At 58.4% G+C, this 26975-nt stretch overlaps 1 protein-coding gene across 1 annotated transcript in view; it reads right to left on the minus strand.

Annotated features, from left to right (window-relative positions):
• Positions 1–616: 616 nt before the first annotated feature.
• The window catches only part of RASAL3 (RAS protein activator like 3), a 33180-nt gene continuing 6821 nt past the window's right edge, over positions 617–26975 (minus strand). Inside the window, exons 2-18 of the mRNA XM_074980075.1 lie at positions 23471–23589; positions 22823–22907; positions 19466–19563; positions 18985–19073; positions 18320–18452; positions 17602–17700; positions 16551–17096; positions 15912–16056; positions 14861–15005; positions 12851–13087; positions 9249–9450; positions 8782–8885; positions 7212–7530; positions 4834–4956; positions 4209–4408; positions 3882–3957; positions 617–3074 (exon numbers count right to left, since the gene is read on the minus strand). Of these exons, the coding sequence (XP_074836176.1) occupies positions 2937–3074; positions 3882–3957; positions 4209–4408; positions 4834–4956; positions 7212–7530; positions 8782–8885; positions 9249–9450; positions 12851–13087; positions 14861–15005; positions 15912–16056; positions 16551–17096; positions 17602–17700; positions 18320–18452; positions 18985–19073; positions 19466–19563; positions 22823–22907; positions 23471–23589 (2858 nt within the window). The 3' untranslated portion in view covers positions 617–2936. The remainder of the gene's footprint in view (positions 3075–3881; positions 3958–4208; positions 4409–4833; positions 4957–7211; positions 7531–8781; positions 8886–9248; positions 9451–12850; positions 13088–14860; positions 15006–15911; positions 16057–16550; positions 17097–17601; positions 17701–18319; positions 18453–18984; positions 19074–19465; positions 19564–22822; positions 22908–23470; positions 23590–26975) is intronic.

Here is a 26975-nt window from a genome sequence, read left to right on the forward strand (position 1 = left end):
GCGTCCTACGGGGCAGGCCAGACCCCCAAGGGCTCCCACGCTTCCTACGGGGCAGGCCAGACTCCCAAGGGGTCCCACGCGTCCTACGGGGCAGGCCAGACCCCCAAGGGCTCCCACGCGTCCTACGGGGCAGGCCAGACCCCCAAGGGCTCCCACGCTTCCTACGGGGCAGGCCAGACTCCCAAGGGCTCCCACGCTTCCTACGGGGCAGGCCAGACCCCCAAGGGCTCCCACGCTTCCCATGGGGCAGGCCAGACCCCCAAGGGCTCCCACGCTTCCTACGGGGCAGGCCAGACTCCCAAGGGCTCCCACGCTTCCTACGGGGCAGGCCAGACCCCCAAGGGCTCCCACGCTTCCCATGGGGCAGGCCAGACCCCCAAGGGCTCCCACGCTTCCTATGGGGCAGGCCAGACTCCCAAGGGCTCCCACGCTTCCTATGGGGCAGGCCACGCTGTCGCAACTCCTCTGAGACAGACCCCTGGGCTTCAGCCCTCCTGCTTCACCCCAGGAGCTCACTCAGCACATCCAGCCACGACCGACACCCAGCCGGAGACAGTGAGCAGCTCAGGGTCCAGGACACCCCCACATGGCTGCACAGTGACATCAGGCAGCGTTTACAACAGTCCAGTTTATTGGTCAGCTGGATGCCAGTGCGGGAAGCAAAGGCTAAGGGGCCATCCAGCTCGGCCAAGCTGGTGTGCCACCCAGCCGTGCTGCTCAGAGCTCCATTTCTGGCCCTCTCCCCCAGCAGTCCCCGATGAGAGCTCAGGGTCTCACCCAAAGCCAGCCCTTCCTCCTCCCCCCGCACTCCAGACCCCTGCTGAGGTCACGGCTGGGGTAGGTGTTAAGCACTGGGACCCCCTGTGTCCTTCCAGCATCCCCATTGACATGGGTCAGTTTCAGCCAGTCCTTCAACTGATCCCTTCACTCTCTCCCAGACAGGCCCATGACCTAACACCTCATCACTCCTGCTCTGAGCCAGAGCAGCTTTTAACCCTTTGGCACCCACTGCACAGATACACAATGTACAGCGGGAAACTCAGGCACCTGGAACCATCAAAATTCCAGACAGGTCCAAGCTCGCCACTGCCTGTGATGGGATTTCTTGGAAAGGCCCTTGCCAGAAGGGGAGGCTCTTTCTGTGCATGTGGGGGGGTGCATGGATGAGCCCCTTCCTGAGGGAGAAGGGGAAGCATCCCAAGGGGGTAGAAAAGCCCCTTCCTGATGAGGATCCCCACCAGTGGAGCCCCTGGGGTTCGGCACTTAGAATGTCCCCGCACTCAGGCGGGAGCCTGTTGCCCACAGCCCGTCTCGCAGCTCTTGGGCACAATGATACGCTGCTCCCAAATTAAACCCATGGGCACCAGGCCCCTGCCCTTTTCTGGCCAGAGACCAGTCCTGCTCCAAGATCAGGCCCAAGGCAGCAAGGGGCTGGATGCCAGCAAGGCTTCTCCCTGCCTCAAGGTTCACACAGTCGAACAAACTATTCCCCATGCTGAGCCCCATGTTCAGTCCTGGAGGGGCTCTGCCAGGGCCTGTGGCTGCAGGGAGGGGAAGCTGCAGCACAGGACAGACATGGCATGGCTCCCTACCCTCCCACAGGCCAGGCCCTGCAGACAGATGGGCTCCCAGGGGGCTGAAGGGTGAAGTGCTGGACAGCCACAGGAGCAGCAGTCAGCTAGCGCTGGGACGGTGTGGTTTCCATTCCAGCTCCCTGGTTTTGATGCCCCTTCCCCAGGTCTAGCCTGCTGGAGGCCCAGTCTGGAACCTGGGCCACATCAGTCAGCTGTTTGGCACTTACCCTCCCACCCCAATTTCTCCATTATCTTTGTTTTGCACAGCCCCAGGGGCCCAGTGGTGGTGGGCAGACCTGGGGCTGGAGGAAGCTGGTTTGGATTTCAGCAAAGACACACCTCTGCAAGTGACTGCTGGCCCTGCTGTGCGCTCCCAGGGTGCTGCACATGTGCTGTGGCCAGCTGTGCTGGGGGCTCAGCCCTGCACGCCTGGAAGGCACCTGTACAGAAGGGCTGATGCACCGGGAGAGATGTGTCTGCAGAAGTGTTTGGCCCCCAGCAGCACCCGCTGGGAACAATGTGTGCCACATGTGTGTGTATGGGTTGTGCTGTGTGTGTGCACACATGCACGTGTGCTGTTCCTGTGTGCGATTGTGTATATGGGTGTGTGCACGGGTGGGGGGGCGTTGGGAGGTTCTCTGTTGTTCTCAGTCGGAGCTTTTGGAAACTCGGTCCTTTGGTGAGTGGCACTAGGGGTGTGGCACCTGACGGGCTTCCCCTGGGCCCTGCCCTGTCCTGTCCTGCATGGTGGGATCTGACCCACACGCTTGTCCCAAAGGCACAGTGTTTACTGCCGGGCTGCAGAGGCCCCTGAGAGTTGAGGAAGGGTTTGAAAAAGAAGCTGCTGCATTTCTGGCTCTGCAGGGACATGTGGCCCAAGCAAGGGCCTAGAGACAATCTTGATGTGACAGCCCAGCCCTGAATCCCCAAGAGCCAGGTGAGGTCAGAAAATGGGGTCAGGCCTCAGCCCCACGGCCCAGAGCTGGGCCTGCCAGCAGATGCTGAGCAGAGCCCCGGGGAAGATTAGGCACATTGGGCTTTTCCGCTGCATGGGGGGGAGGGAGGCAGCAGGGTGTCAGGAGGATTGGCGGGGTGGGTTCAGGAGGATGCTGGGATAGGGAGGGGAAGCCAGTTAGACTGAGAGAGGGGCTGAATGGGCGTCTCACAGACCCGATCCCACTGCACCACCCCAGGGAGTGCAGCGTTGCAGAGGATTCACACCAGTGGCCAGCAGCTCCCTGCAAAGTGAGGGTGTGACACCCCATGCAGGTTGGGGCCCAGGCTGCTAGACTCAGGTCTGTGACAAACTTCTAGAGACAAGGTTGGGCTGCAGGTACATCCCACGTGTGGCCCAGGGGCAGGCTAAACCTCCTGCCAGTCCTCGGCCTGGGGCCCTCGCCTCAGCAGTGAGTTGGGTGGTTTGTCCTGGAGTCCTTGGCGCTGGCTGATGGCACAGAGCAGCTCGGCATGTTCCCGCTCCATGGCTGACAGATGGCGCTCCTATGGGAACAAAGGGCTCACTCAATCACCCCAGGCAGCTGCCGCTGCTCCCTTAGCCAGGAGCCCACAGCTGGCCACAGATGCTGCATGGGATGGGGCTCTCCTGCCAAAGGCAACTAGCCCTATTGTCCCTCCACACCCGTGCATGGCCTGAGGCAGCTCTCTTCATTTCCAGGGCCTCTCTTCCACGCTCCACCCAGGGAAGCCTGCCCTGAGGGGACCCCCCAAGATCCTTTGTGCTGTCTTCTCAGCCACTCTCCCACACTGCCTTGCAGGAGCTGTGGGTGACCATAAGGAGGTCTAGGAGACAGCGAGTGCCAGGTGGGTCAGGACTCTATTCCCAGCACTGGACAAATAGCATTGGCTGGTGATCAGAGCTGGGGGCTAGGAGTCAGGACTCCTGGGTTCTGTTCCCAGTGCTAGGAAGGAGGAGGGATGGGTAGGCACAGCAAGGACTACTTCCGCCCTCCCAACTCAGTGGCTCTACATATTTTCCCATTTTCTGAATGTGAGCTGGGATCAGCTGTGAGGGTGAAGGACACTCTTGTATGACTCATGGTCGTTGTAGGAGGACCTCAGGTGCTGGGGATCCTGTCCTTCCACCTCGGGGCCTGGGTGCCCCAGCTGTGCTAGGTGCAGGGGGGTTACCCACAGGCAGCCTTGAGCCCTGTCTCACTGCACAGAACGGGGGTGGACCCAGTGAGCCACATTGTGCATGGCGGCTCCCAGCATCCCTTTACTCCCAGACGGCTCAATGGAGGTGGAGCTGCTGGGCTTGGCAGCCCTGGAGGTGGCAATGGATCTTACCAGACGCTTTGCCTTTTCCTCGCTGGCCTTCAGTTTCTCCTGGTCCTTCCTACGGCCACCTTCCACCACTGCCACCCTGCAGGAGGGAGGGTACCAGCAGAGTCCACAGTTCTGTCCCTCTGTGAGAGCCCTGCCCTGTGGCATCTCCCCCTGCCCTGCTCCAAAGCATCTCACTGGCCCGCCCACGGCACTGCAATGCCCCACCCCAGCACCACCCCCTGCCCTGCCCCACAGGCTCCTCACCACCCCACCCCTGGACACCTCACGACCCCACCCCTAGGTCTGGGGTGCTACAATGCTGCCTTTCTCCCCGGAGGGCTCCCTTACCTGGTGCTGAGGTTTGCCAGGTGGGCTTCCAGCTCCTCCAGCTTCCTCTGGAGCCTCTCCTCCTGCCCCTGGCTCTTGGCCTGCTCCTCCAGCAGCGCCTGGTTCTGGGGGAGCAGCACTTCCAGCTGGCTCTCAAAGAACCTCTGCTTCTCCTTGGTCTCTGCCAGCTCCTTCCTCAGCTCCTCAATTTGCTTCCCATGCTAGGGGAGCCCAACACAGGTCAGCCCGTCAGGAGCCGTGCAGCACTCCAGCATGGGCACAATCTGCCACCCAGCTTCCTTACCCAAGCTGGCAGCAGGAGAGGGGCCCAGTGGTTAGAGTAGTGGGGGCCTGGGAGTCAGAACCGCTGGGTTCTGTGTGTGAGGAGCTCTAGGATCCTGGCCTGGGTGCTGCAGGGCTGGGGAAATGACTTCCATGCTGTTCCCGATTAGACTGATGTAGTGAGGCTGGGGGCATGGCATTGCTCCACCCCACTGCAAACATGGGGCTGGTTCTGGGGCTCAGAGGTGCGCAGCAATGATGCATCAGCACCCTGGCAGAGACTGGGCATTGAGGTGGCGAGGGGGACCCTGGCACAGCTCTGGGGCCTGTGTTGCTTGGGGTTTCTGTGGATTACGAGTGTTACCTTCTCCAGCGGCCGCATGGCGTACAGCTCAGTCTGCACCTTGGCAGCTTCCTCAGCGTAGCGCTGCCAGGGCACTGTGGATTTCCGGGGCAGCGAGGCAGACTGGCGGAGATTGGGTCGCCCCTAGAACACACAGTACACAGCCCTTCAGGGAGCTGCTGTATCATAATGTATCATAAGATGCATTGATGACATCTTTATGATTTGGACCCATGGTACAGAGGCTCTAGAAGAATTCCACAGAGACTTTAACAATCTACACCCCACCATCAACTTATGCCTCGATTACAACATGCAAGAGATACATTTCCTGGACACTACAGTACTAATCAAGGATGGCCTGATCAGTACCACACTGTACCGAAAACCTACTGATCGCTATACTTATCTACACCCTTCTAGCTTCCATCCTGCACACGTGACTAGATCCATTGTTTACAGTCAAGCTCTTAGGTACAATCACATTTGCTCTGATCCAACTGACAGAGACCAAAAACTACAAGAACTTTACCAAATATTCATAAACCTGAATTACCCACCAGGAGAAGTAAAAAAACAAATCGACAGGGCCAGACGAATACCCAGAGACCAGCTACTCCAAGATCGGCCCAAAAAAGCCAAGAACAGAACACCACTGGTCATCACCTACAGCCCCCAACTCAGACCACTGCAACGAATTATTAAAGACCTACAACCTATCCTTAATCAGGACGCCACACTCCAGAAGGCCCTGGGTGATATGCCTGTTCTCTCCTACAGACAACCTCCCAACCTTATGAGGATCCTCACTAACAGCCACAGTCTATACCCCAGGAATACCAGTCCTGGAACCTTTACCTGCAACAAAGCCCACTGCCAGCTTTGTCCACATATCTTCTCTGGAAATACCATCACTGGACCTAACCAGGTTACTCACAGAATCACGGGCACTTTCTCATGCTCCTCTACTAACATCATATATGCCATCATGTGCCAACAATGCCCAGATGCTTTGTACATTGGACAGACTTCTAACTCCCTTAGACAAAGGGTCAATGGGCACAAAACAGACATCAAAACACTCCAGATCCACAAACCAGTTAGTCAACATTTTAATGGAATGGGGCATTCTGTCAATGACCTAAAGGTACGTGTGTTACTGAAGAAGAATTATCGCACCGTTCTGGAAAGGGAAACAGCCGAGCTGGCTTTTATATTCAAATTCGGCACATTAACACATGGTTTAAATCATGATGGGAACTTTCTGAGTCACTATAGGGGCTCGTCTGCATACTTGGCTCAATCTAATTCTTGACCTCCCCCCCCACCCCTCCACTCTATGATTTGCTCACCTTGATTATCTTTTTCTGATTTGTCCTCCTTGCTTACTGTTTTTGGTTCTCTGTGCCTTAAATATTGAGTCTGGTCTGGTCTGGCTATGGTCTGAAGAAGTGGGTCTGTCCCACGAAAGCTCACCTAATAAACTAATTTGCTAGTCTTTAAAGTGCTACTTGACTGCTTTTTGTTTTGATAGTGTATAGACTAGCATGGCTTCCTCTCTGTTACTGTTTCTATATTGGTTTTCATAGCCTCTCATCAGAGTAAGGGCACAGGACAGCTTGAGTGTCTCAGGGAACTGCTTGTGTGATTTCTTGCTGGTCAGTGTGGCTGGTTTGGTGCCTTATAGTGGAAGACCCTCGGCTGGGCTGTAAGTAATGCTGTTTCTAAGCAATTTGCCCCGCTTTGACCCTCTCAGTGATGCCCCAGGTAACCTCTAGTACAGTGGTGTAGTTGGCAGGCTCTACAGAGCCAGGCCAATTAAGCTTTGGATCCGGACACCACATTATTCAAAATTTGAATTTGGGGTTTGAGAATTTTGTTGGTTAAAGAGCAGTTGCAATGAGTCAGCAATAATATGGAGGTCTTTGCAAAAAGGTCCTGGAAGAGCTGATTCTCAGAAAGGAATTGCCTTGACAAAGAAAACCACAAATCAATGTATATCCTGGCTAAGAAACAGTAATCAGCAAGCAGCAAACAAGTTGTAACTTAATTATGAACAAGAACTTGCAGAAATGCACTGGCTGAAAGAGCAGAAAATAGCTGATATAGAAAGAGAAAGGATGGCTGAACTGGAGAAAGAAACTGCTGATAAAGGGAAAGGCTGCTGCTGAAGAGGGACTCAGCAAGCTGCAAAGAGAGACAAGCAAGCTGAGGAAGGCATTGCCAGATCTGGAAAGGGAAGAACATCAGAGACTGTGTCATCCCAGAAGTTCACTTTATAGCAACGATTTGAATGTTCATATTGGAATCCAACAATGTCACAGAGTTGTCAGGACCCCTTACTCCCTTAGTGATGGGCTCAGCTGTCCCCTGGGTGAAGGCTACCTGGATCCCCTTACCGGGTGGGCTCGGTCATCCCGCGAGGGAGAGGCAAAGTTGCGAAGGCTCTTGTTGGGACTCTCCTCTCCTGGGGACTCAGTCACATGCTCCATGCTGCTTTGCTTTTGCAGCCTGCGTCCTGCCTTGCTCTGCGCCGGAACGCTCTGGGTGCGCTGCACTTTCCTCCTGTCACAGCCTTGGTGTGCTGAGGAGGGCAGCTGTGGTGGGTGCCGCTTTTCCTCTTTCCCCCGTCCTTTCTGGATGTTGGTCATAGAGTGGCTCTTGATCACGGGACAGTGCTTGCTCAGCTCCCTCGGGGGCAGAAATCCTGGCTTTTCACTGGGGCGGAAACACAATGTTCAGGGCTGAGCATTGCTGTGAAGATTTAGGAGCACCATGGCCACAGACTGGACTGGAATCCAGAAATATCCCCTGAACCTCAGTGCAAATCAGAACCGTTCCCTCAGCTGGAATCTAGAATCAAAACTATCCCCTGAACCTCAATCCAAACCAGAACCATCCCCTCAGCCAGAACCTAGAACCAGAACTATCCTCTGAACCCCAATCAGAAACAGAACAAACCCCTTACCTGGAATCTAGAACCAGAAATATCCTCTGAACCTCAGTCTGAAACAGAACCTTCCCTTCAACTGGAATCTAGAACCAGAACTATCCTCTGAACTCAATCCAAAGCAGAACTATCAGATGAACTGGAACCTAGAATCAGAACTATCCTCTGATCCTCAGGCCAAAGCAGAACTATCATCTGAACCAGAACCGAGAACAAGAACCAAGAGCCATTTCTGAACCAGAACTATCCCTTAAAGCCCAAACTGAACTGGACCCACAAACATCACCTGAAGTCAAACCAGGGCAATTCCATGTGTACCACGGCTCAGCTCTGCGCAGGCCCTGCCCCTCCGCATTAATTCATTAACCATACCCAACCCAGAAACATCCCACCAGAACCATTAACCAAAATGAACCAGAACCATCAACCATCCTCAGACCGAACCAGAACAATTCCTAAACCCAACCCAGAACTGTCCTCTGAACCCAGTCTGAATCAGAACCAATCTTCTAGTCACAGACACTCCGAATTCAAACCCAGCCTGTCGATCAAACCTTTGGACTGGAGCCATCACCTGAATTTCCAACCCACTCCTTCATCTGAGTCTCATCTTCCTGCTGTTCCTCTTCCCCATCCACTTGACTGTGCAACCTAAAGCCACAGCCCAGCTTTGGTCATGAGACTTCCAACCCAAATCCCCCCTGTGCCACACACCTGAGCTGCTTCCTAAACCCCACATAAGCTCAAACCCTTCCCTAAACCTTATGATTAGCCAGAGCACCATCCCCTGACTGAGCCTGCTAGCAGGATGAGGGCTTGTCTGGAGCACTTCATGTAAGAGTGGATTTCCCAAGACTCATCTCCGAGCATTAAGCCATGGTGCCTAGCCCATCTGACAACTCCAACCTAGCATTCCTGTCCTGCTCCTGCTGCTGTCAACCACAGAACTGCCCAGACCTCAGGCCCACGGAGCCCTGCATTGCCTGGACCACTGTTCATGGGGAGGTGAGGGAGGGTACCTGTCCTCCATGCTGGGGCCAAGTCTGATGGAGACAGGCACTGGAGTGCCCTCTTTGATGGCACTGAGAATGGCTGGCAAGGGCTCTAGCTGCTCCTTTGTTCGCTGCACAGAAACACAAAGGAAAAAAAATCACAGCTGGTGATTTGCCAGCAGCTGTGTCCCTCAGTCTCACATGAGATAAACCCAACTTCTCCCTCTCAACTCTGCTGGGGGAGCTCTGTTCAGCGCAGCTCTGACTGGAATGGCCTAAGGGCGACGCCCAGCTGGGACTGGCTCAGCACAGCTCCGGCAGCACACGGTCTCAGCTGACGGAGCTCTTGGGTAGACCATTGGAGGGTCACAGCTGATTTCAGACTCAGACAGTGTCAGTGGCTGCTAGCTGCGGGATTCCATGCTACCTTCTGGCCACAATGGAGCAGATGGGCTCTATCCATGCACTCCCATCCCACCCCCGGCAGGCAGTACCTGGTCCACACCAGTGAAAATGTTGTAGAGCAGTGAGTGAAGGGTGGAGAGCTCCAGCGCCAGGTCCACATAACCATCATAGGCCACCAGGTGGGCAGTGGTGTCAGGGTTGGCCACGCTCCGCAGGAACGACTTCATGCGGCTCCAGTTGTGCTCCAGGAATTCATTCATGAACCCCATGTACGCCTCCTTCTCGCCGAATCTGCCAGAGCCACAGGGCCACTTGGGCATCATGCACACGGTGCAGGCGTCACACACGTGGCGTGGGCGTCACACACACGGTGCAGGCATCACACACGTGGCGTGGGCATTACACACACAGTGCAGGCGTCACACACACGTGGCGTGGGCATTACACACATGGTGCAGGCGTCACACACACGGTGCAGGCGTCACACACGTGGCGTGAGCATTACACACAGTGCAGGCGTCACACACACGGTGCAGGCATCACACACGTGGCATGGGCGTCACACACGGTGCAGGCATCACACATGTGGTGTGGGAGTTACACACACGGTGCAGGTGTCACACACGTGGTGTGGGTGTCACACACGGTGCAGGCATCACACACGTGGTGTGGGCATTACACACACGATGCAGGCGTCACACATGTGGTGTGGGCATTACACACACAGTGCAGGTGTCACACAAATGGCTTGGGCATTACACACACGGTGCAGGTGTCACACACGTGGCGTGGGCATTACACACACGGTGCAGGCGTCACACACGTGGCGTGGGCGTTACACACGGTGCAGGCGTCACACATGTGGCGTGGGCGTTACACACACGGTGCAGGCATCACACGTGGTGTAGGCGTTACACGCACGATGCAGGCGTCACACATGTGGTGTAGGCATTACACACACGGTGCAGGCGTCACACACGGTGAGACCAGGCAGGTGTCATGTACAGAGGACGGGAATCACACATATGATGCAGGCATCACACGCACACTCTGACCATGCAGGTGTCTTGGTCACAGCACAGGAGTCCCACACAACACAGGCACCATGCACACGGTGTGGGCATCACACACACAGCGTGGGCAACATGCACACAGTGCTGCTGCTGGTGTCACACACACAATGCAGGCGTCACACAAATGGTGCAGGCATCACACACACACAGTGATGTTGCTGAGTGTCACACACAGCATGGGCATCACACACAGTGGTACTGCCAAGTGTCGCACATCCATCATCCACTTGGCACAGCCATCACACGTGCAGCCTGGGCATCACAGACGCACAGTGATGCTGCCTGGTGTTATGCACACAATGCAGGCACCACAAACGGCCTGGGTGTCACAAACACAGCACAGGCATCACACACACAATGGCAGTGCCGGGTGTCACACACATGACAGAAGTGTAACACAGTGATGCTGCCAGGTGCCAGACACACAAAGCAGGGACACATGAGCTTCAGGTGGGTGGAGCAAGCTAATTCCACTACTTGCAGGCAAGTGAGCTCTAAGTGCTGAGGCAAGGTGAGCTGGCCCATTCGGAGCAGTCCCTCGGCGGGAGGGGGCATGCAGAAGTGGGGCGAGGGGAGGCATTGTGAACATGGGAATGCTGCAGCCTTGCTGCCCTCCCTAGTGGAGGAACCACAGGAAATCACACTGCTCAGGTCTCCCTGTCCTCTGCTCAGGGTCTCTGGCTGCTGGGTAAATGATCCATGCAAACCAGAGGGGAAAATAACAAGCTGATTTTGCAAGGGAAACTGAGCACAAGCATTGTGGTGACCTGCCCAGGGAACCCAGAGCTCCTGTGTGGCCTGGGCCATGGCAGTTTTTCCTAATCTGATGCTGAGCCTTTGGCAGACAGCTGGGTGCTGTTCCCATGGGCCTCATGGCCAGAGCCTAGAAACCTGAGAAATGGAGATGGGAGCTGGGGTTCCTCAGGTTTCTAAAGCTCTTTGGGAGCTGGACTAGAGCTCAGTGTGGGCTGCTTTCATCAAGGCCTAGGCAGGGACCTAGAGGAGTCATCCAGTCTGGCACCCTGCAGCCCTCTCCAAGCTCCAGCACCAAGCCCAGGTGCGATCTAGCCGGGACCACGCCCCATTTTTTAGTACCCCCAAAGTTTCTTCCTCTCGCAGGAAGATGCAAACCCAGCTCCTTCCTCCATGTCCTTTCCTTGCCAGAGGACCCTGAAAGGTTCGTAGGAAGGGGAAGACTCAGGGAGACGGAGGTAAGGGACTAGGAGAGACTCTGAGCACAGTGGACAGAGCTGAGCCGTGGTACAGACGGGATCGCCCTGCGGGGGGGCAGGCCCTGGGCAGAGCTGAGCCGTGGTACAGACGGGATCGCCCTGCGGGGGGGCAGGCCCTGGGCAGAGCTGAGCCGTGGTACAGACGGGATCGCCCTGCGGAGGGGCAGGGCCTGGGCAGAGCTGAGCCGTGGTACAGACGGGATCGCCCTGCAGAGGGGCAGGGCCTGGGCAGAGCTGAGCCGTGGTACAGACGGGATCGCCCTGCGGAGGGGCAGGCCCTGGGCAGAGCTGAGCCGTGGTACAGGCGGGATCGCCCTGCGGAGGGGCAGGCCCTGGGCAGAGCTGAGCCGTGGTACAGGCGGGATCGCCCTGCGGAGGGGCAGGCCCTGGGCAGAGCTGAGCCGTGGTACAGACGGGATCGCCCTGCAGAGGGGCAGGCCCTGGGCAGAGCTGAGCCGTGGTACAGACGGGATCGCCCTGCAGAGGGGCAGGCCCTGGGCAGAGCTGAGCCGTGGTACAGACGGGATCGCCCTGCGGAGGGGCAGGGCCTGGGCAGAGCTGAGCCGTGGTACAGGCGGGATCGCCCTGCAGAGGGGCAGGGCCTGGGCAGAGCTGAGCCGTGGTACAGACGGGATCGCCCTGCAGGGGGGCAGGGCCTGGGCAGAGCTGAGCCGTGGTACAGACGGGATCGCCCTGCAGAGGGGCAGGCCCTGGGCAGAGCTGAGCCGTGGTACAGGCGGGATCGCCCTGCGGGGGGGCAGGCCCTGGGCAGAGCTGAGACGTGGTACAGACGGGATCGCCCTGCAGGGGGGCAGGCCCTGGGCAGAGCTGAGCCGTGGTACAGACGGGATCGCCCTGCGGAGGGGCAGGGCCTGGGCAGAGCTGAGCCATGGTACAGGCGGGATCGCCCTGCAGGGGGGCAGGGCCTGGGCAGAGCTGAGCCGTGGTACAGGCGGGATCGCCCTGCAGGGGGGCAGGCCCTGGGCAGAACTGAGCCGTGGTACAGACGGGATCACCCTGCAGAGGGGCAGGCCCTGGGCAGAGCTGAGCCGTGGTACAGGGGGGATCGCCCTGCCGGGGGGCAGGGCCTGGGCAGAGCTGAGCCGTGGTACAGGGGGGATCGCCCTGCGGAGGGGCAGGCCCTGGGCAGAGCTGAGCCGTGGTACAGGGGGGATCGCCCTGCTGAGGGGCAGGCCCTGGGCAGAGCTGAGCCGTGGTACAGGGGGGATCGCCCTGCAGGGGGGCAGGGCCTGGGCAGAGCTGAGCCGTGGTACAGGGGGGATCGCCCTGCAGGGGGGCAGGGCCTGGGCAGAGCTGAGCCGTGGTACAGGCGGGATCGCCCTGCAGGGGGGCAGGGCCTGGGCAGAGCTGAGCCGTGATACTTACGTTGCAAAATTGGCCAGGTTCTGGATGACCTTTGCCACCAGGGTCAGACTGCGGGAGGTGGTGTCGTTTGGGTATTCTTGGGTGAGGCCAAACAGGCTGGGGGACATGATGGCTGGGCACAGGAAGCGCAGGAAGAGGGAGGCTGAGATGAGCCGCTGCCCGATGTTCTCCTTGTCCCGCTCCAGGCACTCCGCCTGCCATGCAGCAAAGATCTCGCTGAGCTCTGCTGGAAATGCACTGAAGGGACAGACACAGGCAGTGTTGGGGGTGGGGGGGAAGGGCAGCATTTCCCCTAGGGTCCGATGTCACCCATGACCCTCCTCCCAGAGGTCAGCAGTGGCTGCTCACGATGGTTGGCCCAGCTCTCAGCAGGATTTGGGGTGATGGCTGCTCAGTGGGTGATCCTCTAGCTCACTCTCCAACTGCAAGGCTGTGGCTTCCACACAGCCTGTCCAGCAGTGGCTCCCTCCCCTCGCGGCTGCCTCGGGGTTACTGGCTTATGTGGCTGGGCAGCCCTGGGGGGGGCGGGATGGATTCTGTTACCCCAACATGGCCTCAGCAGTGGAGAAAGAGGCCCCATGGCCACCCCCTGGAGACCCTGGAGAGCCCGCAGGGTCTGAGGAAAGAGAAACACATCCCATGGTCCAGCCCAACCGCTGAGGTCAGAGTGGAGATGTTTGTTCACAGGGAGTTGTGTAGAACACCCGGTGGGGGCTTGGGACCCTAAGAATCTCTCAGTGCCAACAGGCAAAGGGTTCCTTGGTCTGTAACACCAATGCCTACCAGGCCTAACAAACTCACTGCATCTAACACGCTGTTGTCATAGTATTTATCTGCATGTTGAATGAAATCTTATAGCACAATGGTCACCGCAAGCACTGCAAGATGGATGCAGGGCTGACCCATAAGAAGCTACGGGCATCTACAAAAATGTACTCTACCCTGTGGAACCTGGCCGAGCTCACAAACAGGGCTTCTGAGAGTCACTGTGTGTCTTCTACACAGCTCTGATCTAGATGATGCACTGTACAGCAAACACAATGTGAACCCCATTTGTATTTGAAAGTCAGTACAAACCCCAGGTTGATGGGGTTATGCAAGAAACAGGAATGTGGGAACATTCCCTGGAGCCCAGGGCCCAGGGCCCCAGGACCAGCTTGGCTCCTGGGGACAAAACACTGAGTGTGGGGAAAGCTGAGGAGAAGCAGGGTTATTTCAGCATCCATTTGCTGATGAAATCCCATGAAAGGGGCTGGGCACCATGAAACCCTGAATCCTGGTGGTGCCTGAAAACTGGCAGCTCTATCCAAGGCTGTATTTTTGGAAGAGAATCTACTGCATTAAGCAGGAAAGGCCACGGTGTGGGCATGCAGGGCTGGGATTGACGGTCATATTTTGTTTGAGCTGCACACCCAGTTTGGCCACTGATATTCTTATTCGTGACTCATCCAAGTCTTTGAATCTTTGTAACTAAACTGAATCTTGTTTTATCCTGCACACACCTCAGTGCCGTGGAATAAGGCAGCGTGAATCCTCAGCTGAACCCTGCCAGCAGGTGTGTGCCCGGGTCCCCTGGGGAACAGCATTCTGCTAATAATGCCTGTGAGTTCCCGGCGATGGCTGCATACCGCAGGATTACGCTTTCCACAGGGGGCGCAGGGAGGGGGGCATCAGCGGCTCACTTGCAAGCACAGTAGGACTGGCAAAGTCCTGAGGAGACGCTTGAGCGGTGGGAAGGCTGGTGGTGCTCAGGAGCTGACTCCCACCTACCCCAAGAAAGATTCCCTCACAATGGAGGCAAAAGGGTGGCAAGACAGCACCACAGGGACTCATCATGTGGGAGGGCACTGAGCCTCTGCCTACTCCATTCCTTGCCCTCCTGCCAGGCAAGTCTGCATCCCCACCCCGCAGGCAAGCATGGTGCTGCTTCCCCCCTGCACCCGCAAGCCAGGCCACGTGCCTTCTCCCCAAGCAAGCCTGGCCCCACGTCTCCCCACAGCCCTCTCTCACTCGCAGGAGTTAGTGATTCTCTGGAAGATCTCCTCGCACGCCTGCCGCAAGTTGTTTTGGTTGTCAGACAGGTCGTTGGCTGCACACTTGCTGGGATCGACCTCACAGCTGTCCTCCGACTCATACAGCTGGACGATGGACTCCCCTGCAACACACCCAGCAGAGCTCAGGTTGACACAAGAATGAGGGGCCAGGGCTGAGGCCAGGCAGGACACAAAGAGCATAGAACGGGCATTTGGAGAAGCTGGAATAATGTGCTTCCTTGTCTGTGAGTGGGCAGGCAGGTGTGCGTGCACACACATGTACAAGTGTGTTCATGTGAGTTTGTATGGGAGCACAAGCACAAGTTGTGTGCATGACTGCACATGTATATGCGCAAAAGTGTGCATGTGCATGTGTGTATGGCATGTGCAAGTACAGGAGCACACGTGTGGTTGTGCATGAGTTCAAAGGTGTGCATGCACAGGTACCTGGGTGTACAGATGTGAAAAGCTGTGCTGTGCTGCTGCCCTCTCAGCAAGGCCTAAGCCTGGCTAGGAATTGTGGCCAGAGCCAGACTCTCTGGTAAGAGCGGAAGGGCCAAAGCTCAGTCTGCTGCACAGGCACATGGCCATGGGGGCGAGGAGCAGGGGGAAGCAGGACTCCTGGGCAGAAGGGAGAAAGCAAAGTACAACCAAGAACAGGCGTGTGCGGGCTTATCTCACTCCCAAGCCAGCCCCTCCCCCTGCACTCCCTGCTGGAGCAGGAGCCGGCCACAGGAACTCACCAACGCACTAGCTAGCCTGTTACCCCTCCAGGTGTTTGCCGGCTGATCCCTAAACAGCCCCCTGCCCCCAGTTTTTTAGACCCCCCATCACATTAGTGGAGGAACCCCCCACATGCACATACTCATGGTGTGCCAGCTCCTAGCCAGCCCTCCAGCTCAGAAGCCAAATGACCCATTTCTCTCTCTCTCACACCCACCCACATTAGCCCACCTGCCTGTAGGTTCCCCTGCCAAGGACATTAGCCAGTTACCACCCCCTCCGGGCTATTGCTACCTGGCTCGTACCCAGTGTGTCCAGCAGGTACTGCCCCCCCACGAGTTTCATGTACTCGTCAATGGCCTTGGTTGCCAGGGTGTTCTCGCGGAAGATCAGCGCCTCTCTGTCGTCGAAGCGGTCCAGCTCTGCTATGCCCAGGTCAATGAGAAATGCCTGTGGGGCCAGAGGAGCAGGGAGTGTCACTGGGATCCAGGCTTTCCTCCCCCCACTGGCACAGAGCCCTGGGCCCAGCCGAGCCCAGCTCAGCAGCACACACTCAGCCTGGGCAGGGAATGGTTTGCCTGTGAGTTGAGGGAGTGGGTGCTGCTTTTGGCCCTTGGCCACTCCAGGCAACAAGGGCAGCTGTGGCCAAATGCACAGCCAGGGAAGGAGCCCAAGCCCCTTTCCCTCCTTCAGGAGCCTGCGAGCAGTTCACAGCTCAGAACCTGCCCCCCACATCACAGAGCCACCCCAAGCCCCCAGGCAGAACAGCCCATCCTGTCTGGGCTCAACCCCCTGTTTACACCCAGGAGGTGACCCTGAGGTACAGGGGTATTCCTGCTGCAGGTCGTGCCTGGACTCCTGCCCCATCAGCACTGCAGGGCTCTTTGCCCACGTGGGTCCAGCTCAGACTCCCAGCTCTCCTCATGCCAGTGGCCTGGCCATACCTTGGCTTTGCCGGTGCTCTGCAGCACATGCACCAGAGCGCTAGCGAGCTCCTCCTTGTGGCGCACGGCAATGATGGGCTCCAGCCTGGCACACAGCTCCCGGTAGTGGAAGGTGATGTACTCGGCAAATTCCTTGTAGCTCACAATGGGCAGCACCCGGATCTCCTGGTAGCGCCCACGGAGCCGCACAGAGGGTGTCCGGTTGGGGGCAGCGCCACACAGTGGGTACCATTTCTCCACAGGCTGGTGGGAGGCAGCCAGTTCCCCCAGTGGGATGGTCACGGTGCCCAGGGGGCTGCTGTCCCGCCGCCGCCCCTCCTCCTCCCGCAGCACAGTGACGCACAGCTCTCGCACTGCAGGCAGGGTGGCCAGCTCGAAGAGCTCGCCCCAGAAGATCGTCCCTCCTGCGCTCACGGGCTTGGCTGTCGTGCGGGCATACAGGGCGCCATCCAGGTGCAGCTGGCAGAAGTAGCGCTTCTTGGGGGGCAGGTCCCGGGCCTCGTACACCCAGAGACTCAGGGTGTTTTCCACACGCTCACAGTTATCCTGGGGGGAAGGCAGGGCATAGGGCGCAGCCACACATTTGCCATGGGGCGACAGGCAGCTCCCCTGCTCACGTGGGGAAAGAGCAGCGGGACGGAGGGAGGAAGCTGGGGTGCAGCAGCGGCCATGGCAGGGAGCGAATTCCTTGGGCCAGGTGAGATGGGAGTGGCTGCACTTCCTCTCCACAGCTAGTGTTTTGGGAAGTGACAGATCACCCCCAGCTGGCATTTCGGAGGGCGACCGGCTCTCCCAAGCAGTGGTTTGGGGGGCAATAGCCCTTCCCAAGCTGGTGTTTTAGGTGTAACAGCCTCTGCCCAGTTGGCACTTCGGATGCGACTGCATGAGCTGGCATTGCAGGAGGGTAACAGCCACTCTCAGCTGGTGCTTTGGGGGCTGATGGACCGTCCCCACTTGGCATTTCAGGGGAGGGGGCGCAGCTGCTTTCCATCAGGGGTTTCGGGGGAGGACTGTAGCTGCTGTGCAGCTGGTGCTTCAGAGGGCATCTCACCTTGTTGGGCTGCACGGTTCGGCGTAAGTTCTCAATCCACCGGTCGCGTTCTGCCACCGACGTGCAGCCGAAACAGCGACTCCCCTCAGCATTGATTATCTGCCAGATGTTGGGAGGTCACGAGTGGGGAAGCACAGTTGCGGAGAGGTGGCGGGAGTGGGGCTAGAGGCTGGGTCGGTGCCCAACACTGCAGTGGGAACCTGTGCTCCCCGCATGGCCATGGGGGGTAGTGCATCCAGCACAGCGCGGAGGCGTGTGTCTATGCTCCCAGCATGCCTTGTGATAGCCATGTGAGGGGGGGCCCTGTGCACAGCACTGATGCTCATGTGTTGGGGTTGGGGCCAAAGGGCCTGGCCCCATGCTGGCCCATGGCTGACCTGCATTCAGTCCTGTGGCACCTTATGGACTAACAGATATTTTGGAGTGTAGGCTTGTGTGGGCAAAAACCTGCTTTGTCAGACCCACGAAAGCTGATGCTCCAAAACGTCTGTTAGTCTATGAGGTGCCGCGGGACTTCCTGCCGTTTTCGAAGATACAGACTAACTCGGCTTCCCCGCTGACACTCTGCATTCAGTTCACGCCCACGGTGCCCCAGGGCAGCAGTGAGTTTTGGCCCTGGAGAGGCTGGCCCCTAGGGACTCTTCCCTGCAAGGCACTATGGGAGCATGGGGTGGGAGCCGGCAGACTCCCCCATTCCAGGGCCCAGAGGCACAGTTACCTGGAAGCAGAACTTCTCGCCCACGAGGCTGCCGTGCAGCGGGCGGATCACTACGTCCTCACCACTCAGATCCAGCTCGGCTGCACTGGGTGCAGGCAGCAGGGACTCATGGGAGCCGTACCGGCTTGGCAGCCTGAGGGAAGAAGGAGCCGGTCACCTCCCCACCTCCCTATCCCTAGCCAGTTGTGCCTGCATCAAAGGGGACGTGTCCCAAGCATATCCTGGATGGTGGTCAGCACCTGTCCATGCCTGTCCCCTCCCCGCTGGAGACCCCAGCTCACTGGTGCCCAGAGCACTGCGGTGGGGCAGGGGCAGGAGGCTTCTCAGTGTGGGGAGCAATTCTTCTCGTGCTCTGCGGGAGGGCGGACACACTTGGAGCGGGGCCCCTGGGGGGAATGGGGTGAGCCTGCCCTAGGCCTGGGAAGGGCAGATGCTTTCATACTTTCAGTCCTGTCGGAGGGGACCCCCACCACCCTGCTCACTGGGGCTTGTTGCAGACTAACAGCCGTGGCCTCAGAGCCCCCAACACCCCTCTGCTATGGGGTGTCCACAGGCTTTGCTCAGGGGGGCCATGTTCCCCAAATGCCTCCTATCCTAGGGCCTGGCCCCCATCCCCAGCTGACAGGGGCAGATGAGGCTGATGCCAGGGGCTTTGGGGGCTGTACCTGTCGCCATCCACAGGAGGGGCTGTTGGGGTGTCGGTCTTAGATGACGTCCGGCCCTTCCGCTCTTTTAGCCTCTTCCATATCAGCCCCTAGGATGAGGAATAGCCATGTTACTCAGCCAGCACTGAACTGCAGACACCGCCGTGGGACAGAGCCACTCCAACTCAGGGAGGAGACCAGAGAAGGGCTGGGAGCTGCAGGTAGTGCTGGAGGCCAGAGAGGCAGAAGGTAGCTGATCAGACCAGGGAGGCTCCAGGGAGCCTGCATGACCCACAGGCTGGAGGTGCCAGTCTCTGTGCCTGCGCCGACAGAGCCCCCTGGGGGTATGTGGCTGCATCCCAGGGAAGTGCGTCTGCTCTCTGTGTGCCTTCCTGGAGGTGTGCCCCTGGGGCACAACCCCGGGCATGTCCCTTCTCGCACTCCCAGCTCCCTGGGCGAGGGCTAGGTCCTAATCCCAGATCAGCTGCTGGAATTTTCTTACCTTCACGTTACTGAGCTGGGAGCTGGAGGACAAGTCATTCTCCGTGCCTCTCCCTGTGACCCGGGGACTGGGCGAGCTCTTCCCATCAGAGGAGAGATCTACAAGAATCAGCCAGACTCAGTCCATTTGGGGTCAGCTGGGGGAGGGGGTGGAGAGGAGCTGAGCCCAGGACAGTGCTGGGAGTCAGGAGGGAGACAACTGAACCAGATGGGGACCTTGGAGAGGGGCCCTGGGATGCTGAATGAACACTGGGCTGGGGATAGGGCTGCAGAGAATTCCCCCCAGCTCTGCCAGTGCCCTTGTGCCCTGGCCTGCAACCCCTGCTATCTCCACTGTCGGCTCCCACAGGGCTCTGCCAGTGCCCCGTAGTCCCAACCCACAGCCCCTGCTATCCAAGCCCTGCCACCTCAGCTCCCCTCTCGCCCCTCTAGCCTGAGCCCTCCCCTGCCACTGCCAGGTCTCCCACCACTGAGCATGGCCAACAACAGATGTTCTGTAGGGTACAAGAGCTCCCCACTGTGGCCAGCTGTGGACGAACCCCCCACAGGGGTCATTTGCCCCAACCCTGGCCCTTAGAGGGCAGATCAGGGACTAGAGCAGGAGGGTTTGATCCCTTCTGCCTTCCTCGGTGACTGTTCTGGCTCTGAGCTTCCTCTGGCTCCATTTCCTCTGGCCCATGTTCTGAGCAGAACCCCTCAGCAGCCTCCACATACGTCACTCCCAGCCTGCCTCACTCCCCCTAACGCAGAACTGATTCCCAGGACTCCGGGAGCACAGGGCAGCCCACATGTCCCTGGGGAAGCTGCTCCTTCTCCAAACCCTCCGCACCTCGCTTCCAGCTTCAGATTGTCTGGATTCACTTCCAGCCCCTACGTCATCCTGCCTTGGTGTGTATGGATGGAGAGTGGGGAGCAAGGCCCCGCACCTGGGGGCGGGGCAGGGCCCCTCTTGCCTTGAAAGAGCCACACACACACAGTGCCTCACTCCGGGGCAGATTCCCCAGAGCTCCCATCGCTCCGGCGGCTCTCTGCTGAGCCCTTCCGTTTCCTCAGCCCAGTGTGCTGATGGGATCTCCGGGGGTTGTAGCTCTGTCCATGCGCTGGCGATAACCTGCTCAGCTCCAGGGCGGCACTGGCAGCTCCTGGGCAGTTGTCACCTCCCCAGTTCCTTCCAGGCACTGCTCTCCAGGACACAGCCCACCCTACCCCAGCAGTGGGATACGGATCCCCCTCCCACACCCCACCAGTCCCTGCAGTTCCTGCCCTGGGCACTGGTGAGGCCACTGCCACGCTGGGGAGAGTGGGGCACCCTCTGCTTGTCCGTGTGCTGTGGGTAATCTCCCAGGCAGAGAAGTCTGGGTTGCAGATTGTGGGGCATATGCGACCCAGGGGCGCTGGGAAGGGGTTACTGTCACCCCATGAGGAACTACAGCCCACACCAGCCCCAGGTCCTGAGCTCCCTCCCCCATCCCTTGAGCTGCGTGGGAAGGAAGTGGGGGTGCAGAACCAGCCACAGGGACAGGAAGAGGCTCAGCGCAGAGCACCAGACTGAGTGCGCACAGAGCTGCACCTGGGCCATCTTCTGCAGGGCGCCGCACCCCTGCCTGGTCCTCTGGGGGGAGAAAAGGGGCCCTGGGCAGGACTGAGGAGGGGACCAAACCCATGGAACGGGCAGGGTGTGATGGGGAAAGAGACTGCCTGGGGACTGGGCAGGGCAGGGGGCAGAGGAGCTGCTCCTCGGGGGAGGAGGGGTTCAGCAGGGCAGGGGGCGGAGGAGCTGCTCCTCGGGGGAGGAGGGGTTCAGCAGGGCAGGGGGCAGAGGAGCTGCTCCTCGGGGGAGGAGGAGTTCAGCAGGGCAGGGGGAGGAGGAGCTGCTCCTCGGGGGAGGAGGGGTTCGGCAGGGCAGGGGGCGGGGGAACTGAGCCCCCAGGGCTGGGAGGCTGGGTAGGGGAAGAGAGAGCTGGTACCCAGTACACAAGACAGTTCAGTATGGGGAACAGATGGTACCCAGCGCTGCCCCTCCCTCTCTGAGCAAGGTGTGGGGCTTCTTAAAGGGGCAGCACCAGACTGAAAAGTCATTTGAGTTCCCAACATGTGGCAGGACCCGGGGAGAGAAGCCATGCGCCCCGTTCCATCACAGGGACCCTTTGGGTCGTGTCACTGCCCAACTTCCAGGTAGGAGCCCAGTGCTGCAGTGTCAGGGCTGTGTGCACTCTGGGCAAAGAACTCACAAAGGCACCAACTGCTGAGTCTGGGCTTTGTACTCTGGGCATGGCGCAGGAGGGGTCTGATGAGACCCAGTCATGACTGGCAGGTGCCCAAAGCTCAGTGCCATCACAGACAGTGGGGAGGGTCAAGCGACGTTCCTAGGGTCCCTTAGAAAATCTGTCCAAGCCAGGGATAAAACCCAGGAGTCCTGCCCCCATTCTCAGGCCCTGACCCCTAACCATGCTGCCTTCCGGTTATAATCCCACCATCAAAGGTACAAAATCAGTCAGACCAGTCTCTGCTCCCATTAGTAATAATAATCATAAAAAAAATCCACAAGACCCCAGCCCCTCACCTGCTGGGTGCCCTGACACTGCACCCTGCCTGTGGAAATGGTCAGATGATCCTTGCCCCTCAAATGCAGCCATCTCTGGGGTGGAAACCAGCAGCTATCTAGCAGCATCTTTTTCCCCAGTGCCACCTCTCCAACAAGCTGCTGTGAGCTCAGGGCAGGGACAGAGGTCCAATTCCCAAACAGAACTGCAAGACAGATCTCTTCCCTGCCCCCTTCCCGCCGAACTGGCATGTTCCCCTTCAAGTCAAACTCAGCCCCAGCAGGAGCAGCTGTGGCCAGCAGGGGGCAAGTGCCTGGGGGTGGGGTGCCCGCAGAGGACAAGCTGGACGGAGCTGCCCTGACTCACCTCTCCGTGTGGCACAGAGCAGCCAGCGCTGCAGCCCCATTGCTCCTGCTGGGAGCCCAGGGCTGGGCTGTCTCTCCCATCAGTGCCCAAGCAGCTGGGAGTCTGGCAGCGTAGGGTGTGGGGAAAGGGGAAGGAAGCAGCCTGGCCTTATCTTTCAGGATCAGCACACACAGCAGCACAGAGGAAGCCATGACAGACCTGAGACACCCTGTGCAGAGCACTTCCTCCCCAGAGCTGCAAGCACACAGCTCATGGGCGCAGGTAGCCATGGGGCGCACGAGTGTGTGTGTGGCATGTACCTGAGATCATGCATGCAAGTGCACAGGTACCCGTGTGTGAGCTAGTGAGTGTGCACACAGGAGTGCACACCTGTGTAAATGAATGCTGGGATGCACTCCGGTGTGTACACAGGGCCACGGGGACAGGGTACTGCCTCAGGGCTCACTCACCCGTGTCCCTCCGACTGCCCAGGGACGGCTGGGCATTGGTCTCTGAAATGGAGCTGCCAGTTCTGTTCCGGCTCCGGTAGGAAACCTGGGAGTAAGGAGCAGATTCAGGAGCTGTGGGGCAGTTCAAGGTGCTGGGCCCTGCCCACTCCCTGACCTCGGGGGCCACTTCAGCCCTGATGACACATGGGCTGAAAAAGCTACTCCAGCCCCTAGCAGCAAGTTCATCCCCCAGTGGAGCCCTCCTCAGACCCAGGCTAGGTGGGAGCACAGTGACCAGATGGGTTGCAGTTCTGGGAGCAACCTCCCTGCTCCCGATAGGCCCCTCCCCTTCTTGTCCCCTTCCCCCCACAGGCCCCTCCCCTTCTCACCCCCTCCCAGGTCCATCACCTCCTTGTCCCCTTCCCCCCACAGGCCCCTCCACTCCTAGTTCCCATTTCTGCTTCTACTCTTCTCCCCAGGCTTCTCACCTCCTTGTCTTTCCCTTCAGGCCTCTCACCCCACTCCTGTCCTCCTCACTTTCCAGGACCTCAGCTCCTTGTCCGTTTCCCACACTCGGACCCCTCACCTCCTCCCTTTTGCCCCTACTCCACTTCCCAGACCCCTCTCCTCCTTTCCCCAGACCCCCTCCACTCATCACAGGCCCCTCACCTCCTCCTCTCTGGTCATCAGCACCAGCTGCCCATCCACCAGGGAGAAATTGGAGACATCCCAGACAGGGACCTCCGAGTTCAGGGCCAGTGGGATCCTCTGCGCAGGGCACACACCATCTGGAGTGGGGAGAGGCAGCTCATCAGCAGGGGGACATCTGCCCTCAGGGCTCTGATCCCCCAGCTCCATTCCTGCCTTGGTCCATCACTTCTCTCTCCTTTCCCTCCCCTCTCACTACTCTTCCCCTGCACCACTCTTCCCCCTCCTTTCTTCTGTTCAGGTTCTCAGACCATGCCCATTACCATGGGGTCTGGGCAGTGCTGGAGTCTGGCTCCAGACCTGAATCACCACTGTGCTGGATTATATGTGGACAACTGCCCCGATGTACGAGGCAGGCTAGGCTGAGGGCCCACAGACCCCATTATACCATGCCACACTCTGGCTCTGCCCTCCTACCCTGGCGAGTTACAGCTCTCTCGCTGTAAGTTGGCCTCACAGAGCAGTGTCAGGGGAGTTGGAGGACTTGAGGGAAGGCAGGGCCAATTCTCACCACTGGTTAGGGCCTTTGGTTGGCACCAGGAAGGGGCTGCCCAGGGCCTGAGAGCTGGAACTTTCCTGGGCACCTCCTTCTGCATCCATGCTCCCAGCTGGCTGGCTCCCCTGCTCCTGACAGCAGCAGGTTTGGGCTGGACTGGGTTGGAATGGAGGGTGCAGAGACTGGGCCCCTCCTTCCTCCGGGGGCGCTCCTGCCTGCACTTGTACACTGCATGTGTGGGCTGCCAGGGCATGGAGCCGGTTACACTGGAATTAGTGGTGGCAGCTGCAGGTTGCTTGGCACCTGCTGAGCCCAGAGGAGCTCAGTGCCTGGAACACACCTGCTCCTGTTTCTACATACATGAGGCGGTGCCTGGTAGAACCAGCTAGGCTGAGCTTTTAAATACTACTGCAGTGTGCTCAGAGGATCCTTGTTGCTGAGCGTGGACCCTAAGGCAGTGTCCAGATCCACAGGGTTGAGTCAGGCCCCCAGCTGCGAGCCAGTCTCAGAGGAAGTCCGTCTCTGGGCCACATTCCAAGGGGGGTCTATCCTCCTTGCCTCCTGTGACTGAACTGCTGGTCTTCAGCCCTCCTGCTTCACCCCATGAGCTCTGCTCTGCTAGTCCAACTGAGTATGACCCTGATAAAGACATGTATTCTCTTCAGGGAGTACTGCCCTGCACCCCATAGTTACAGCAACTCGGCGTTCTCAGAAGACTCGGTTATATTAGTCATCTGCAAACCAGCCTGGGAAGCCCTTAGGTCAGCGCAGAGCAATGATGGTTAAAGCACAGACCATTCTGGTTAGCCCAGATCCCAGCCAAGCTGAAGTGTACCTCATGTTCAGCCTTTCCAGCCTGTCTACATGGCACTTTTGTCAGTAAAACCTTTATCTGCTGGGGGTGTAAAAAACCCCACAAGATGGACCAACAATAGCGCCTGGCAAAAAGTGCCCGTGTCTATCGCCGACAGAGCTGTCACTGCCCGTTGGGGGAGGGGTATTTTGTTGGCTCTCCTACAAGTAAAAAGTGGCGACACTGGAAGGAGACAGAAGAGCAGCACAGTACCAGAGCAGACAGCCTTAATCTGACCTCCTAGGTCAGGTCCCCCAGAAGTCAGCTTTCACCCCCACCAGGCACCTCCCCACTCCTTTGTTCTCAAGGTTGTGGGGAAGGGGCAGCCTGGTATGTTTGCCCTCCCTAGCCGTGTCTACACGTGCACACTACTTCGAAGTAGCGGCACTAACTTCAAAATAGCGCCCGTCACAGCTACATGTGTCGGGCGCTATTTCGAAGTTAACATCGACGTTAGGCGGCGAGACGTCAAAGCCGCTAACCCCATGAGGGGATAGGAATAGCGCCCTACTTCGACGTTCAACGTCGAAGTAGGGACCGTGTAGTCGTTGCGCGTCCCGCAACATCGAAATTGCGGGGTCCGCCATGGTGGCCATCAGCTGAGGGGTTGAGAGACGCTCTCTCTCCAGCCCCTGCAGGGCTCTATGGTCATCGTGTGCAGCAGCCCTTAGCCCAGGGCTTCTGGCTGCTGCTGCCGCAGCTGGGGATCCATGCTGCAGGCACAGGATCTGCAACCAGTTGTCGGCTCTGTGGATCTTGTGTTGTTTAGTGCAACTGTGTCTGGGAGGGGCCCTTTAAGGGAGCGGCTTGCTGTTGAGTCCGCCCTGTGACTCTGTCTGCAGCTGTGCCTGGCACCCTTATTTCGATGGGTGCTACTTTGGCGTGTAGACGTTCCCTCGCTGCGCCTATTTCAATGTGGTGCTGCGCAACGTCGAAGTTGAACATCGACGTTGCCAGCCCTGGAGGACGTGTAGACGTTATTCATCGAAATAGTCTATACATCGAAATAAGCTACTTCGAAGTAGGCTTCACGTGTAGACGTAGCCCCTGAGAGTCAATCCAAGAGTCACTAGAGCAGGCTGTGTCTCTTGGGACACTCATGCTGATCTTGGTCAGATTCAACAGGCTCCTCCCAACTCTACTCATTTCACCAGGACAGGGATGTGACCTCACCCCGTGCTCAGTGTGCCCTGATGGCATTGGCAAACTTAGGCCACAGCTACACTGCGAAGTTTGCTCAACACAAGTTAGGCTGCTCTGGTTAGCCAGTGTTGCGTGTTTCTGGAGCACGCTGACCAGGGAGCAGTGTACTGTGGCAGGGTGCAATGCCTTACAAGGCAGGGGCAGGTTTCTCGGCTCAGCTGCTGTGTACGCGTGGGGGAGGAGGGGAGAGTGCGTGACAGGCAACGCAGAGACACAAACCATGCGCCTGTCTGGGGACAGCGTGCCAGCACACCAGCTCGTAAGTTCAGACAGCAGCTGGGGGAGTGCCAGCTCTGACTGAAGCTCTCCCAGGAGACACATGAGGTAATGCCATTTTCTTACAATGTCCTACTCAAAATACCCTGGACTGCATTCAGTAGTCACTGGGAGAGCAACACCAATTCCGGGAAACTCCAGGCCAATCCTGAAGGCTTGGCAACCCTAAATCTGAGGGAGGGGGACACTCTCCCAAATCAGCCCTCAGCTCTGCACAGCACAGTTGCCTCCCCGCATTCCCAGCAGCAGCAACGCACTCTGCTTGCTGAGTCCCCATTAAAGGGTCTGTAACTCCCTCCAAGTTCTCCCACAGCCTCCTCAGTAGCTTGTTGAACTCTCCAGCCTGGGGAGTGTCAAATGTTTGCGGGGGGAGGGGCGGGGTGCAGGCGCAGGGGCTCAGAGCAAACTAGTGAGCAGAGTGAACCGTGGGATACTGGGGGAGGCCACTTATGTTTTCATAACGACGGCGGCATCTACGCTGATGCTGTGTCTTGCCAACTTGCTGCAACAAGCGCTGTGTCGCTTGGCGAGGTAGTTTAATTTTATAGACCAAAGAGGAGTGTTTTGCCCCAAATGGAGCTCTGTAGTGTGCACCTCTTCCCTGTCTTATTGGCTAAAGCTGCCTTTTGCTGACTGAC

The sequence above is a fragment of the Carettochelys insculpta genome, chromosome 29 (assembly GCF_033958435.1).
Source record: "Carettochelys insculpta isolate YL-2023 chromosome 29, ASM3395843v1, whole genome shotgun sequence".
Taxonomy (NCBI): Eukaryota; Metazoa; Chordata; order Testudines; family Carettochelyidae; genus Carettochelys; species Carettochelys insculpta.